Source organism: Caloenas nicobarica, chromosome 4 (genome assembly GCF_036013445.1).
Source record: "Caloenas nicobarica isolate bCalNic1 chromosome 4, bCalNic1.hap1, whole genome shotgun sequence".
NCBI lineage: Eukaryota > Metazoa > Chordata > Aves > Columbiformes > Columbidae > Caloenas > Caloenas nicobarica.
Genome location: NC_088248.1, coordinates 23592282 through 23608397, shown reverse-complemented (window position 1 = coordinate 23608397; position 16116 = coordinate 23592282). Strand labels below are relative to the sequence as shown.

Below are 16116 nucleotides of genomic sequence, written 5' to 3'. Positions count from 1 at the left end.
ATGGCTCTGGAAGTCTCAGCAGAACGTGCTCTGGAATTTTTGTTATTTTAGCGTTTGTAGACCCTGAAAACCTAACAAAAGCCTCTGCCAGAAGGAGGCAAAGACTCAGTTCCTGTAACCACTTATGTTTTATGATTTTACACTACTACTTTAATGTCTGAATTGAAACAGCATAGGCATGAAGAAAATGGGGTAATTAGAAGAAGAGAGAGCAGTGCTGTATGCTGCTTCTGCGAGATTGGGAACAGGCATTACTTTTGAACTTATCTTTTGCTGTGGCAGTGCATCTTACTTCTTTTTTTGGTGTGAAATCCATAATCATAATACTGACAGGGTGGAGGGGGTTGTTATTTTTTGTTTGTTTTTATTATTTAGCTTGCTAGCTAGCTAAGTACCACACAAAATCCAGAATAACAATTAGTGCATGCTTACAAGACTCATAATAAATGTAATGTCGAAACAGTGATTTATTAGAATTGGTTTCTGTTTGTTCTTTTTTCTTTTTAATTACCAATTCTAAGTAATGAAGGTCAACCTCAAACTTCTTACTTCTTTGAAAGAATAACTCTTAAAGTAAAATTATACACAGTAAGACGTGAGTAAAATATAATAATCTGTATTGTGGAATATCTCTTCCACAGAAATGACTTAATGAATTACTTCTAAGTGGTCATGTGTTAGGAAAACAAGTACAGAAATATAAATGTCTGGTCTGATATTAGTATGTGCAAGATTTATGTACTTAAGTTCCCCTTACCATAGATAAATCTTTGCAAACACTGACTTGTGGAAATTGCTCAAATACTCAGATGAACCTCTCTTAGTTATTATGTCATTATAGAGCCACAGGTTCTGCCAGGTTTCTGGAATAGGAAATGATTTGGCAGTAAACTTGAATGACTTGAACTTTGTTTAGAGCATTCAACATCTGAAATAATTTAGGATGTTAGCACAGCCCACTTGGAAATTCCATGCCTTTTTGAATTAATCTACATTAATAATGTTGTTCTTTTGTTTCACAGATTAATAGTTTACTGAGATTCAAGAGCATCTGTACTGGGTTAGACCAAAAGTCCATCAAACGCAGTATCCTGTTGCTAACAGAGTTGAATAGAACGTGCGTAGGGACAAAAGAACAGTGCAATATTATAGGGATGCTGCCTTGGTTCTACCCAGGTGGCAGGGATCACAATTTGGACAAAGATTTGCAGTTCCTATTTTATCTCACAGTCACTGTATTAGCATTTTGCATGTTTGATTCTTGTTTTTACTCTCTTGAATTACTTAGGACTATCAGCAAAATTTGACACCTCTTCCATGCTCCAGTAATTTCTAAATACATTTAATAACACAATGGGATTCAATTAGCAGTTTCTCTCCGCTTCAAAGACCAGCTATTTTTTTTTAAACCTATTTCCTGTGTTTTAATAAATAATTAACCATATAAAGATGTTGCTATATGTCTTACTGCATCCTGCCTATCTTTAAATATCTTTTTGGCATTCAAACAGTGGACTGTATGAACTGGATCTTTATTGTCTGTATCTCCAGTGACTTGTTGAATGAAATCTAATGAAGCATGACTTCCCGTTACAAAAGCAACGATGACTTTTGTCAGTGTCTTTATTCAATTGTTTGCTTTTTGGTTTAAACATAGCTACCAACTTGCCTTTTATACATTTCAGACTTACTGCCATGTTGTTCCCTGCTGTCCTCCAGAGTCCATTTGGCGGATTTCATTCACCTGACACTGAGGCAGTTTGAACAAGAGCACTGTAGCTGATGGCTCAGCTGCGTTCATCCCAGAGTTCTCAGTCATCTGAGTGAATACCGTCTGGTCTAAGCAGTTGGTCACTTGTCAGGTTTCTTTTGTAACTTCTCTGCTAGCACTTCTCTATGGTGGTGTTGTGTTCCAAGAACTCTTTTTAATCTTTGATCATCTATTAGGTCTACAGAGAGACCATACCAGGCTCTCTACTCCTGATTTATTTGAAAAATAATTTATTACTGCCTTTTATGCAAGTGTTCCTCAAACTCTTTTGGCCTGTTTCATTCTGTTTTTAAAACTAACATGACATAGTTGACATATTTTTCTATTATCCTTCTTTGAACAGACTTCTTGAAGAGTGCCATTTTCTTACAAACTACTTTCTCTGCAGTTTAACTATTCCAGCTTTTTTTGGTCTTTTAAAAAGCCTCTTGATGGGTGGCATACATTTCCTTTGAACCCATAATATTGTATCTTTTTATACAGTTTTTGTGTTGTCTATAAAAACATTTTCCATGTTTTGCTGCATCTTTTAGTGCTTGTAATATGAAAAATAAGCTAGCTAGCTAAGAAATTTCTTACTTCGAATTAGATGTTCCCATCAGAAATGTTGTTGTTCTCTCCTATTCATGAAAAATAAATCAGTAGTGTTTACCTTGTTTATTATTCATGTACAGACTTTTATGGTAGCTCATGCCAGGTAGTGATTCTAAAATACTCTTGACTGAAGTAATACAGTATACACAGAGTATAAATTTCTAGCATTAACAAAGCAATTATCCTATTGGAGATTTTCTTCTAGAATTCCTGTCCAATAACTTGTATTACTTATGTACCTTTTTAACAATGCTGTTAGGAGTAGTTTGGCTTTGAAGAAAAAAAAAATGGTGACAGTACACATCTCTCCTGTGGGCTTTATTATAGCTTGGTTTAATCTAAATGAGAAAGACATTATATTAAAACAATTCTGATACTGGTGCTGACAGGGTCACAAAAGAGCTTCAGGGTCTCAATACCTGAAGGTGTGTTTTCTCACTGTTCCAACTGGTAGGTTGGACTTAAATATTCTACTCAGTTGTAAAATTTTTTAAATTTATTTTTACTTGTATCCAGCATGCATTTCTTTGTTATGTTATTACTATCTTTTGATTTCAATATTTTTTGCTTTAGTTTTTCCTTATTTTTACTTTTTTTATCTATTATTTATCTTATCTACTCACTTAATTTTGCTAGGCCAAATGAGTTTTATTCTTCCAGGGTTGGTTTTTTTTTTTAGTTCTAAGGTGGTGTCTGCATACTCTAGATCATTCTAGTAGTTTACTGTGTGTCTGTTCTTGGAAGATTAATTCCTACTGGAACACGGATGAGCAAGACTAATCAGGTTGATAAGTCTGTTCTCAAGCCTATTATCCTATCTCAAACAGTGGATACTTAATAAAAGGGCAAACACAGTAACACTTTCCTGGCATACACTCCCACCCCTTTGCAATTTGAAGTTCGGGGACTCCTGATTTTTTGCTTGCCAGAAATAACGGCCATGTGCTTGGTACCCCCTCAGGGATTACTCCCTCATTTCTCCAGGAAGCCTTTGAATCCACATAGACTTTCGCCGAGAGTTTCACTGAGTTAATTACAAATTGTACTGGCATCCTAGTTTCACTCTTGTGTTCTATTATAAAATGTGTTTTCCCTGGTAACGAGTCGGGTTGGAGAGCAAGACACGGGTCGTGACAAGTCATGACAAGTATTTCTTAGAACACCTCATGTTCATTATACTTTTGTAATTAATAGAATAAAGCTGTTACTGTTAATAGCTGATAACTTCACATAGTGCCATCACTTATGTGGTTATGGTTGGAGCTTGCAGTTGGGAGGCTGACTCCAACAAGCGTAAGTGAAGGGCTTTACTGGCTTTCCAGAAGCTTTTAGGATGATGTTCAGAAAGTCCTGCAGAAGGCCCTTTGCTTCATGGGGCTATATATACAATCCTGTATTCTTTGTTTGTGTACAGTAGCCGTTGGTCTCTTGGATGTTGTCTGAGTGATACAACCTGCTGCTGGTACTAGAGTGTGCTAGTGGTGGTGCACAGATTCAGCAGACCTGCGATACTCTGAGTTGATCATGTTTTGCAGGTTCAACAACACAGCCGGTCTCTAGAGTTTAGCAGCTCTTGGGAAATTTTCACGCACCATCTTCTCAGCATGTACTCTCCCTGTCTTTAGCCAGCTTTTTCCTATGATTCTCTCCATCTAATGTTGTAAGAATCTGTAGAACCCATTCAGGCAAACTCACCTATAAAGGGTCCTTTATACCACATAATTTTACAGAATTCACCTATCCCCACCTGGAAAAATGCTACTGTTACATAGTTATTTCTTCTATGGCAGTGATTCCAAGTCTGAATCCTTCCAAAATGCTTCTCAGTACTATCATATTTTCTGATGGAAACCCAAAACTGCACCCAGCATTCCAGATGTGGGCACACCAGGAATTTATAAATACACAATGCATGTTTGTTGACTATCCTCTACTGGGCTGATATTTTCATAGGTCTTTCATTAATAATGCCATCTTCTGCAAAAAGGAGTGAAGATAATGGTGAACTTGTAGTCCATAATTTTATGTCTAAAATTAGAGTATTTTCTGCATTTATCTACACTGAAATTCCTGTGCTGTTTTATTACCATGATCACTTTGTCTTCCAAGCTCCCCCTCCAGTTCCTCATAGGTCCTTTGTGATTACACAAATCTGAATAGATTAGTATCAGCAATGAACTTTGTCACTTCATTATTTACTCATTCTTCAGACTTTTTTTTACATATATGTTGAACTTCCTGAAATGATCACAGACAGGATTTGTATTGTTAATGTTAGTTTGGCCAGACCCTTATCTAATATATTCTCTCCTCTCCTTCCAGAAGTAGCTTTTCTGATTCTTATCATTTACCCTTCCTTAGACTGCTTTGTATTTTGCTTTTCTTTTGTGATGTTGGTCTAGATAAGTCATTATACCTTCCTAAAATGTGACTTTTAAAATCAAAGTAGTTTGCTCACATGAGTGGAGAATTTGTGCTTACTGATATTTTAAGAGCTTTGATGAAATAAAACGTTAGAGTATACTTCTGATGTTATTATTTGTACAGTTAACGTTTCCATTGAAGGTGCATATACAAATGTCAAAACCCTTCTGGAAAAAATGGCAAATTCAGCATGAGATTATAGTTTTGGTTTTTGTATACCTACAGGAAGCTGCAACTGCTGTAACACTCTCTTGTTTCTGTTAAAACATATTAGTGAATTGAATTGCTTGTAATAGCATTAACTTCCAGATAAAATATTTTCAAGCAGTCTTTATAATTCCAGAATTAGTGGAAACATTTATGTCTTCAGATTCTTCCATCAAGGCACAGGGAAGTGAATTATTGAAAAGATAAAAATAAATTTGTTTGCTTTCTGTCAGAGTTCATATCCACAGCCAACCTTGATAGAAGACCAGAATGATTTAGACAAGTTTGCTTTGGAGATTCATAACATATGCTTGCTGGACAGAATTGAGTTATCTCTGCTCTGGAGAGTAAGTTATTGTAGCAGGAGCTGACAGAGATGAAGATAACTGAGGGAAATTCAATTACCTTTTAGTGTTTTCCTTCTAATAGGTTTCTTAATGTGAAAAAGATCCTTAGATGATGCGCCTGTGTTGCTTTGTGAGATCTGCTTTGATACCTACATGCAGAATAAAGTGAACTCTTCTTTTCAGGCCTTCATTAAGGATGAAATATGCATCTGATTGCTAATTGGGTGTTAACTTTTGATCCAACATATTGTCATTTGTAGCCCAGATGTATTTGACAATCTTTTGGCAATAATCTTGAATATTGTCTCAAATACAACTTCATTTTCAAAAGTATAGTTTTTATGTAAGAAGCTTGTTTATAACAGGAATTGAAGAAAGAGGTCACAAAACTGTAAAATATTTTGCTATAATCTATTTCTGTTTATGCATGTTCAATTGTTTTCTCATTTGATTTTCCTGGCAAAAGCTCCTAAGTTTCAAATAGTGTTTATGACAGACCTGAGTTCAAGTTGTTAGGCTAAAGCCCATCCCACTTGACTATAGCTGGATTTTAAGTGAAACCTCTGCAGTTCTGAAGCTACCATACCAGGGTAGACTGGTGCATACAGAAATCAGGATGTTATTATTTGTGTTACTTGTAAAAATTTCCATTTTTTTATAATGGCTGTTGGTTGAAATGAAAATTTAGAAGTGAAGCCAGCTCGTTCTGCAGCTGTGTGTATGAAAATATACTGCATATATGTTTGTGTACTTGCAATATGCTTTATTTTACTGACCCATTAAACTACTCTCTGTAGCTGAATGTAGTAACATGTATATCCTCCACATGATTTTTTTTTTTGAAGCTTTGACCCTATTCAGCTTTAGGAAATAAAGTTCACTCTTTATCTGGAGGATTTATCCAAGCACTTGCACACTGATATTTCTATAAAAGAAAGGCAGAATGAGTATCTTCATGTTAGATTTATTCGTAGCCCCAAAATAGGTTTGGATATGCCTAAAAGCCATACATACATGACCTACAGAATTCTGTATTGAAAATCTAGTCTGTAGTTTAAGTAGTTACTTGTCTTGACCTATGGCTTCTTGGTTATATAAGCTATAAATATATTTGTCATTAGCTTGTTTCTACTCAAATTATAGTATGCATAGTCTCATCTTGTAGTCAATGTAGTCTTCTCGTTTAGGCATGGCACAGTTTGATACATGCAGGTTTATTTTTTTGATGTTCATGAAGGTGGCTTATGAAAATCAACTTTGGGGCAATGTGGGAAGTAAAACATATTAAAACAAATGCATTAAGATACTGAGATGTTTAGAAAAGTTCAGCAGTAGAGCCTGAAGGCATTTACAGTTAAGGTTTTCAATATTACCTATGTTTCTTAGTCACACAGAGTATTTTCTCTTCCACTTATTGGAATATTATTAAGGAGGAAGTTGTGCAAAATATTGCTTCTAGTATAATAGTTTGTCCTGAGTTAGTATTCCTCATTCCAATGAAAGCTTCAGCCTTTCATTGAGAATGCTCTGTTCTGAATACAAAATTTAGTTACTGTGCTGAAATAAATACCTCCATGACTGATGGCTGAAAAGAAACAGTAACTGTTGAAATAAGGATTTTACAATTACATTGCTAAAGGGATCTTTATTTTGTAGTACGTGGGACTTGAAGTCTGTGTGGGATCCAGGGAGGGAAATGGTGGAAAACTGCAAAGCCACACCCAGCCAAGGGTGACATTCCTGTTAACCTTTTATAAAGGTAACGTTTTGTTTCTGAGTACACCTATACAGCTCTCCAGGAAAGGGAACAAGGCCACACTAATCAGAATTCTTAACAGGAACTGCAAGGTCCTTTCACATTGCAAAGTAGTGAGAGAAAAGTGGCAATCCAACTTTTCATCTTAACTTTCCTATATTAGCTTTAAAATGGGAATCACTATAATAGATTTTAAATTTTTTTTCTTCCCACTTTATCTGATTCTTTTATAAAAATGTTTACAGAATGAGTCCACCTACTGATTTTTCTCTTTGACCTAGATAAGGAAAAATTGAGCCGATCCCTTTGAGATGGTCTTAGTTCATGAAAAGATGATAAGTCAGGTTGGTCTTCAGATGATCACTGTGTCAGGGAAGGTGCTAAGTGACTTAGAGACCTCTGGGTTTCACTGTTAATCTGAAGTTTTACTGGAAGTGGCAGAGTCAATCCTTAAAAAGTCTTACCAACTAGAAACCCAAATTGTCCTTACTGTTCTGTTTCACACAAGGAAGATGATATATTTCAGATGTTCCTGATACTTACACTCCTCCCTCCCACCTTTTTCCTGCTCACATTTCTAGGTCCTTGTTGTTAATTTGCTTTTTAGAAAATGCATCTTCAGAGATTTCTGGCCATCTTAAAGGGTTTAGGTATGTCTTGGAAGGCGAGGATAGTGACTGTAATGATGACCAGTGCGAGTGCTTTGGTTGTCATTACGCTTTTTTTTTTTTCTTTTGTGCCCTAGTGTCAAGATACCATTTTGGTTTGTTTTGTGTGCTGGGTGGTTTTTTTTATTTTTTATTTTTTTACATTAAGCATCGTAAGTGACATCTTAAGGAGTCCAGTCAGGTCTGAAACCAACTTGGTATCCAAAGTGCTGAAGCCTATTGTATATGTGCTTGTCATTGGCATGCAACCAGGCATGGCAAGCTAGGAAACTGTTATGCCTAAATGTCTTGTTATCTCAAATTAATACAAATTCTCTGTTCTTTGTTCACGAGTTGTTATATTTTGATAAACTCTGACGCTCCTGGATAAAAATCGGAGTTGTGTTCTCAAACTAAGACACTAAACAGGGAAAGCTGAAAAGCACTTGAGAGGAACTATGTTGAACTGGAAACAGAAACACAGACCCTGAACTGCAGGGATATCTCAAGGGGCTGATCTTTGTGTTTTGGAAATCTGGAATTTTGCATAATCTTGGAAACTGTTTATGTAGAGATTTTGGCTAGAAATGAATTTGCTTTGCATGTGTTTTGCAAATTTATAAGGAGATTTAGGGAGTGTGATGTAGCAGGTTTATCAAGCAATAAATAACAAAATCAACCAAGGCATGTTGGTTATTTTTGCATTGTAGTCTTCATATAATATGAATGCGAGTTCTTATCTGATAATAAAACCAGGTCCCTTTATAGGAACACACATTTCTATAAGGTAGGTGTTGAGACAATTAACGTAAGTTAAATACTAATATACCTAAGTATTTATAGTGTGCCTTTGATAGCTATAGAAATTAAAGAGTTTTCATTCATGCAAATGCCTTTCACTTTGTTATAGCCAGAGGCTGAAGCCATACTTATAAAGTGGTGCAAGGTATTTTTTATTAAGGTTCCGAATTATCTTTTGGTTTATCTGCTTATTATCTGAATAATTCCGGCTAACTTTTTACATTCCTTGTGCTCTCAGAGGTTGAATTACTGTAAGGTTCAGACTTCTTATTTTGGAGAAGAAGGTTGGCAAAATGCTTCCAAATTAAAACATTTTTTTAAAAAATTAGTTATTTTTATGTCATTGACAATTTAATTTTTTTCAATGTTTTGACGTATTACTGTTTCCCCACTGTCAGAAATGTACAGTTTGCCTTTCTTATGAAAAGTGATTCAGAGCTTCTGAAGAATTGCTGTTTCTGTAGTACCTTTAAGGGCTTCTTAATATTTTATTTCATTGTTCAAAAATAGTAGTGTGTGTTCCCTGTTCTTAGGGACTTCATTTAAGGTATAATGGTGCCACCTGAACTGCATGTGAGACTCAATCAGTTCAAGCATCACTCCTGTGCCAGATCTTGGTGCTGTAAGTTGTAAAAAGGGCTATGCCAGCAGCAGGGTGTCTGGAAATCTGAATCCTAGGGGTGTAATTATTTGGCTGCTGGGGCCAAAACTACTGGACTACTTTTTACCTATCTTACAAGTAATAGAACTCCTCACTGTGCCACAGTGGAACAAGACAGTTGGAGAGGTGGCAGTCACAGTGAATGAGGACACTTCAGAGCTTTGGTTTTTTGAGGTTTATTGGAAATGTGCCATGTGGCCCCTAGTTGTGCAAAGATTTTTCATAAGATCTTGACCAACAGATTGAAAGCCACAGCGAGACTTATTTGGCAACCGTTTCCTGAGCTGATGGTACCACCATTGCAGTGAATGAGAACTATTTCCCCTAATTCCACTAGGTGTTCATACTGTACAGAGGGGAAGAAGTGTCCTGATGCTGTTGCTTGAATAAGGTAATAACAGCAATGACAAAAGGTGAAGTTTGGCTGGGTAATATGAGAGAGAGCCTGCAGATAAAAGAGAAGAAAAAAAAGAAAACATGGGGAATGTTGAAAGTAGAATTGGAACAGTTCCCTTGGCCAGTCTCCCCTGCATTTTTGGACTCTAGCTGAATATTGTATTTCTCTTCTGGCAGTACAAGTTGCTCACACATCTTCTAACTACTGGTTACAGACACGGTAACAATCAAATATTGCTTTGCTTTGATTGAAGTAATTGAAGTCTCTGTATTTGGCCCACCTTGAGATTTATTTGTATGTTTTTACGTGATTAAATGTATTTTTCTCCCTTTTTAAAATTTAAGTTGTGTAGAAATGACAATGTGAAAAAATTGCAAAACCAAATATCCAACAGTTATCAAAAATCAGAGCAGTGCAACCTCAATTTGGCCCTCACTAAGCATGTATAGTGAATCCTTAGATTGTTCAAGTATGTGTCTCGTTTGCCTGGATAGAGTGGATGTTCGTTATAAAATAAGTGAGTTTATCAGTCCCAGAAGTCGTTCATGGATCAGATTAATTTGTTACTTGTTAGTGAATACAGTACTAATCTCCGTGGTGGTGTTGAAGCAGTTGAATATCATAAGGTTGACGCAGTGTGGTTGGGAAATGGCTTGAAAGATCATACCTGGCTCCTTCTTTGCTTAGTATCTAATCTGAGAGCACAGAGCCACCTGTGCAAGAGTGCTGAGCTTTACTGTTTGCAGAGCATAGGGGAATTGTGCTTTTGATTATTTCTAGCTTGAAAAATGCCTTGTATTTGGAAGATGTGGACCCAAAGTATCTCAAATGTAATGCCTAAGCTTAGTGTTTTTAGGATCTTAGCCTGTTTTGAAACAAGAACATTATGAAGGGACTGCAGACATAAACTGGATTTGCAAAAGAGAGAGGGAGAAAAGTGCCTGTCCTATTGCATGCTTTGAATGTAAAGCATTTGGGCATATGTACAGTGAGAACTGGCTTCCTGGGTTCAAAAAGAACATTTGTCTCTGCATATTGTTGATGACAATGGTTAGCAGTGATGCTTAGAGAGAATATTGGGATAATGTAGGGCACATATAGCAAATCCCAGTTTCTAGCAAGGAGTAAGTGCTTTTACTTGTTTGTGTAAAGCTTTGTCTTTGATTCTGATCCAAGGCTGCTACTGTAACCCAAATAATATCAATTAGATAAGCATTGAAGTTAAAAAAAAGTCCGTAGTACTAATGGATACAGTGGAACACATCTGATGTTATTTGTCTCTGCTATTTACTCTTTATTTATTCTGTCAGTTGGTTTTATATCCAGTTTAATTCTTTTTTGTTTATCTTATTTACCTGCTTCACTAAATTGAGTTCATTTAAAAGATGCAATCTTGGTAAAAGTGTTGTTGCCCAGTGTTTAGTTGAGTTTACCAAAGCTTTTTACTGCAAGACTTAAAGGTAAAAAATAAAGCTGTTGGCTCAGCACAGATTAAAACCAGATGTCTCTTGAGATCCTTGCCTTTTTTTCTAATCACTAACCCAAATTGACTGTGGTGTTTTGTTTTTTCTGGTCATGACCATAGTTGTACCAGTCTGTATTTGGTATGATCTAAGTCAACTGTGGATATTTCAATCCCTTGTGATTTTTTTTAAATGCATGTGGTGTGTTTTTGTGGTGTGTGGTTGTTTGGTTGGTTGTGGGGTTTTTTTTGTTGTTGTTTTTGGTTGGTGTTTTGTGTGTGTGTGGGGGGGGGTTTGTTTGTTTGTTGTGTGTGTGTGTTGGTGGTTTGGTTTGGTTTGGTGTGTGATGGGGTTTTTTTGGTGTTTGGGGTTTTTTTGTTGTTGTGGTTTTTTTTCCACCCTGAGGAATGTCTGGCTACAAAATCAATTCCCCCCCTCCACATTTGTATTACAAACAGTTGATTTAGATGCAGATTTGTTTTAATCTTCAAATCAGATAAAAGGCTGGAAAAGTGGATAAATGAGGTTTGGAACACTATAGGTTGCAGAGATGAGAAGCCATTGCATTGTGTTCAGTCCATTAAAACAAGAAGAAATAGAAGAGATACTTTGATAAGTGTTCTGCTGGTGTTAACCTTGATGGCTATTATCGGGGGGATGATGCTGTATCTATTTCATTGGCTTAAGCTTTTTTCATGCTGAGAGAAATCAATACTTTGAGTCGCTGGATGACAGAGGCATCACTTCAGAATTGACGGTGGCTGTCAGACATTGTCATTGGTTGACTTTTGTTCGCTGTTGAGGTTTTAAGCTTTCATTTTTCTAAGTCTTATTCAGGAGTCTTTGTAAGATTTCCCTGGGTAGCATTTTTAGTCCAGACTTTAAACCTCAGGTCAGAGGTCAAGTGCAAAGATCTATGAAAGCAGAGGACTGAGAAGCTCCTTCATTTACTAAAATATCCTTATTTGTAGGGAATTTGCATTAGTGACAAGACTATGTGTTATCTTATGGATGATTTTTCCTCTAAAATGACACCCTCTGAGACAGGTTGTTCACAAAGCAAGTAGCTTTTAGCCAAATTAGACAAAGGAACTGGTGTATGTCGAAGTACTCAGTGATATCTGAGTTGAGGAATAAAAGTTAAAAGGTTCAATATTGCTTTTAAAACCCTACACTATTAAACTTGTTTGTAGTTTGTAGAAAGCATTATATTTTGGGACTGCAAAGGTGCACATGCAAATAGTACCGTGCAGAGGAAATCTTTTACTCTGAGCTTTATTTGACATTATTGTAAAGATCAAACATAAAAAAGTTCTGAAAACACTAGGTTAATTCTCCTCTTCACTGAAATACAGACAGGCAGAATAGACTAATTCACCCTGTCAATATTTTGTAACAGTATTTCTGGAATCTTTCCTGCATACGTAATATATTGTATTTTCATACCTATAACTTACCTTTTGGATGACCTTGTCCTCCTTTAGAATTACTGTTCCTTAAAATTAAATCTTCAGGTAACCTTCGTGTCTGCATAGCCTGCAGTCTTGTCCAAGCAGGGAACAGGAGAGAGGAAAAACGCCTGTTGTGCTCTATGATAATGGCCAATTGGAGAAGGTTTCTGTTCCATCCTGGGTTGAAGGGGTGAAGAACACGTGTCTTTGCTCTGTGCTGCTCTCTGCTTAATACTTGGCCTTTGTAAAACTTCAGCAGCCACGGAATTTAAGACTTATTGTAGATAACCCCTGGAGCGTATATATGAAAACACATTTTTCTTCTTTCAAAATTTTTTGGTTTATCATGAGCGTGATTGCAGTACTTCTGTGATTATAATTCCATTGCATACGTGCCCAAACAGATAATAAAAATTATATAGGCCAAAGGAATAGTAGAAGGAAGGTTTGACAAATTTGTTTGTGTGCAACTGTTTATCTAATTGTAAAACCATATTCGAGCATGACAGGGTGCATATTGCAAGAGATCAAACAATAAAGAAGAAATAAAACTGTAAAAATAAATTTCACGTAAATGTAAGTATTGGGATTTAGTGTGAAGTATCAATGTGTACCACTCTATATCTTGGTATTGCGTCTCTAGAAGGAGTGGATCAAGTGAACCTGGAGGCATCTGGAAAATGAAAAAATTCAATAGAGAAATGGAGACTTTTATGACTTTCAGAACAGTTTAGTGATGACTCGCTACTTTGGGGTGGGTCTCTTTCAGTTTCTTTTGGTGGAGCTAGTCTTTTTCACTTCTGCATTAATAATTATTGGAGAGAAGGAGGGGGAGAAATAGCTCCTCTTTTGCGGAATGTTTGGCATATATCATGGGTAGGAACCACTGAACAGTTGACAAGTCACCTGTATGATCAAGAAGTAGTTTATTCTTTTTATTCTTGTGAAACTTTCTTAATGTTGGTAAATACACACGTGCCAGATATTTGGCAGAACTGTGGCTTCTTTCTGTCCTTGTTTGACAAATTTATATTGTAAAGAGCGTGTTATAGTTAAGAGTCCCTCCTGGAGTGATGCGATAGTTTATAGGATTGTTGCAGGTGGGAGTCTCTCAGTTTTGGTGAGTGATTTTAAATTTCTATTCATATTAAGTGCTGAATTTGCTGAAAAGTGGAGCCCTGTACATTTTCATTTTGTAACAGGCTGATTCTCTTTTCATGGAAGTTGTCAGGACAATAAAATACCATTTTTTCCTTCATTTGAATGTCACAGCTACACTTTGAAAATCTTCGTTGGTATTTAATGAGCGATGTGTTCAAAATCACATCATGAAGAGACTTTTTTTTTAAAGAGGTACAAGTTCATTGTATCTTTTACAAAACATTCTAGTTTGATTTCCATTTTATCATGTTTTAAGGTCAAATGTGACTTTAATGTTCCATAAAGAGACAGAGATTGATAATGGAGAAAGAATAACCCTCTAATGTGATTTATATCTATGGATTTTATGTCAGATATGAAAAGTTGCTGTTCAAATTGTAAAGGAGGATCCATTAAAGAGCACTTTAAAACATTTTACTACTTAGCTTACCTTAGCTTACACTTGTTTTTAGAATTCTACTCTTTCAAGCAACTTGAAAACAGCTTACATTTACATAGTGCTGAAAAGAACTTGGAATCATCATGGGTGCAAAACAGATTAATATATTAGAAAAGACAGCTGTATTTAAAAACAGCTAGAAAAATCTCGTTTAGAGTTGGTTATGATTTAGCCATTGTATATTTTTGTGAAGAGGGGTAGCAGGCTGCTTCATGTAGCTAATTTTTGATGTCTCATTGAGCTGGGAAGTCAGCTGCTCATTCTTAACTCTTTCTGGATGTGTGTTCATCAGGTGAGCATTGCTCTAAGGTGTGGGAAAAAATATGAGGAAACGTGTAAATATGTTAAAGTAGCTCTTTAAAATTTATTCATCTGTTGGTACATTTTTGTTATCTAATGTCTATGAAAATCTACACAACCCAAATTTTGTTTTATTTGTGTTTTTTCCCATATTCCTTCCTTTCTCTCACTTTATTTGACATATATATTTGTATGTACACATATATAAATAACATTCATAGCCTGCATATTTTTATTTGCAACAGTTTTCTAATGCTTATACATATGGACTTACATATAGAAAGCATTGCTACTGTTTTAAACATAAAAAGCTGTTATCTATTGTGCTGTTCTCTAAGGTCTAAGAAATAATTTTAGTAGCGTGTGCATCAGCTGTCCTTCACAAAGAAAAAGCGAATTTTTTTGTTGTTAGGCAGACATTTATGTCCATTCTACTAACTAGATCATACAATAATCCAATAATTGACGAAGGCTGAAATGCTTTGTCTGGCATATGCGATCTGTGGAATTGCCAGATGAAAACTGAAATTAGAAACAGGGAGTGCAGAAGTGGCAAAAGCCTGTATTGTTTCTACCAGCGTTTGGATTTGTGGGTCTGCATGTACAGTTGTTTCGTGATGGGGTGATCTAAATTTGGTGCCCGTTTTTTGAGCTCTGTATTAACTGAAAAATTTTCAGAAGATAGACAAAACCCAAAATGATGATAAAATATTGTAACAAAGAATCTTTCGTAGTTTTGAGTTATGTTCGTAGGTGTGACTTTCAGTTCTTATTTGCTAGTACTTGGTTTTGAGTACCTCAGCAAACAGAAGCTGTTCATACAACATGTGTAGTGATTGGCTTTCCCATGCTTGCCTGCAAATGTGCTCAACTTTAAGAAGCCATCTGGTCAAGATTGATTCAATCTTCATATGTCTTTAGTCTTCTGAGTGTGTGCAGTTTTTCTCCTTAGCTTTTATAGTTATTTATACAAGTAACAGCAAACAGTTGGCCACCCAAGTCTAACGGAGAGTCATTGGAGTGGAGTGGTCAGCTAGCTGGCATTCATTATTCCGAAACTTGCCTCATCATTTTATAGTACTGTTCCCTTATTTTCTTGTAAAAGTGGTTGTGCCTATATGTTTATTATGCAATTAGGCCACTAATGTGTTGGTGTTTGCTAAATCTTAAGTGTGTGTGCTGTGTAGTTAAAGAATTCATGAGAAACCAGGATCCTCTGCTTGGCTCTCCGGACAGGTTTACTGTGGGCAGCTGCACAGTGCGTCAGTTCACAAACCTGTAAAATGGGGTTAATTCTTATTTCTCGAGGGTTTTGTGTAAGTAATTAATTATGAAGTGCTTAAAGTTCCTTTGGATGGTATAATTAAAATGCGAAGTAATATAGTCTTTATTTTCTTCCTAGTCACTGTGTGCCCAGTATTCTGCAGACAAACGGGAAGAAGAAAAAATGTGTCATCATTTGATAATGGCAGCTAAGTACCGAGACCAGGTGACCGCAACTCAACTAATACAGAAAATTATCAACATTCTGACAGACAAGCATGGAGCCTGGGGAAGCTCTGCACCAAGGTAAAGCAGTTTTGGGGTGTGTTTAACTATTTTTGGGAATTGAGCTGTGCTCAGCTATGCTCAGGTGGTTTGAATTAATGTCTTATGGTCAAATTTAAAGGTAAACAAGGTTTTTCAGGTTGTTTTGT

The 16116-nt window shown here is 36.1% G+C and overlaps 1 protein-coding gene across 4 annotated transcripts in view; it reads left to right on the top strand.

Moving 5' to 3' along the window:
• Window positions 1-16116, top strand: part of LRBA (LPS responsive beige-like anchor protein) — a 412983-nt gene that overhangs the window by 149685 nt on the left and 247182 nt on the right. For all 4 annotated transcript variants that reach the window (XM_065634945.1, XM_065634947.1, XM_065634944.1 and 1 more), the window contains one exon: window positions 15822-15988. In XM_065634945.1, coding sequence (XP_065491017.1) covers window positions 15822-15988 — 167 coding nt within the window. The remainder of the gene's footprint in view (window positions 1-15821; window positions 15989-16116) is intronic.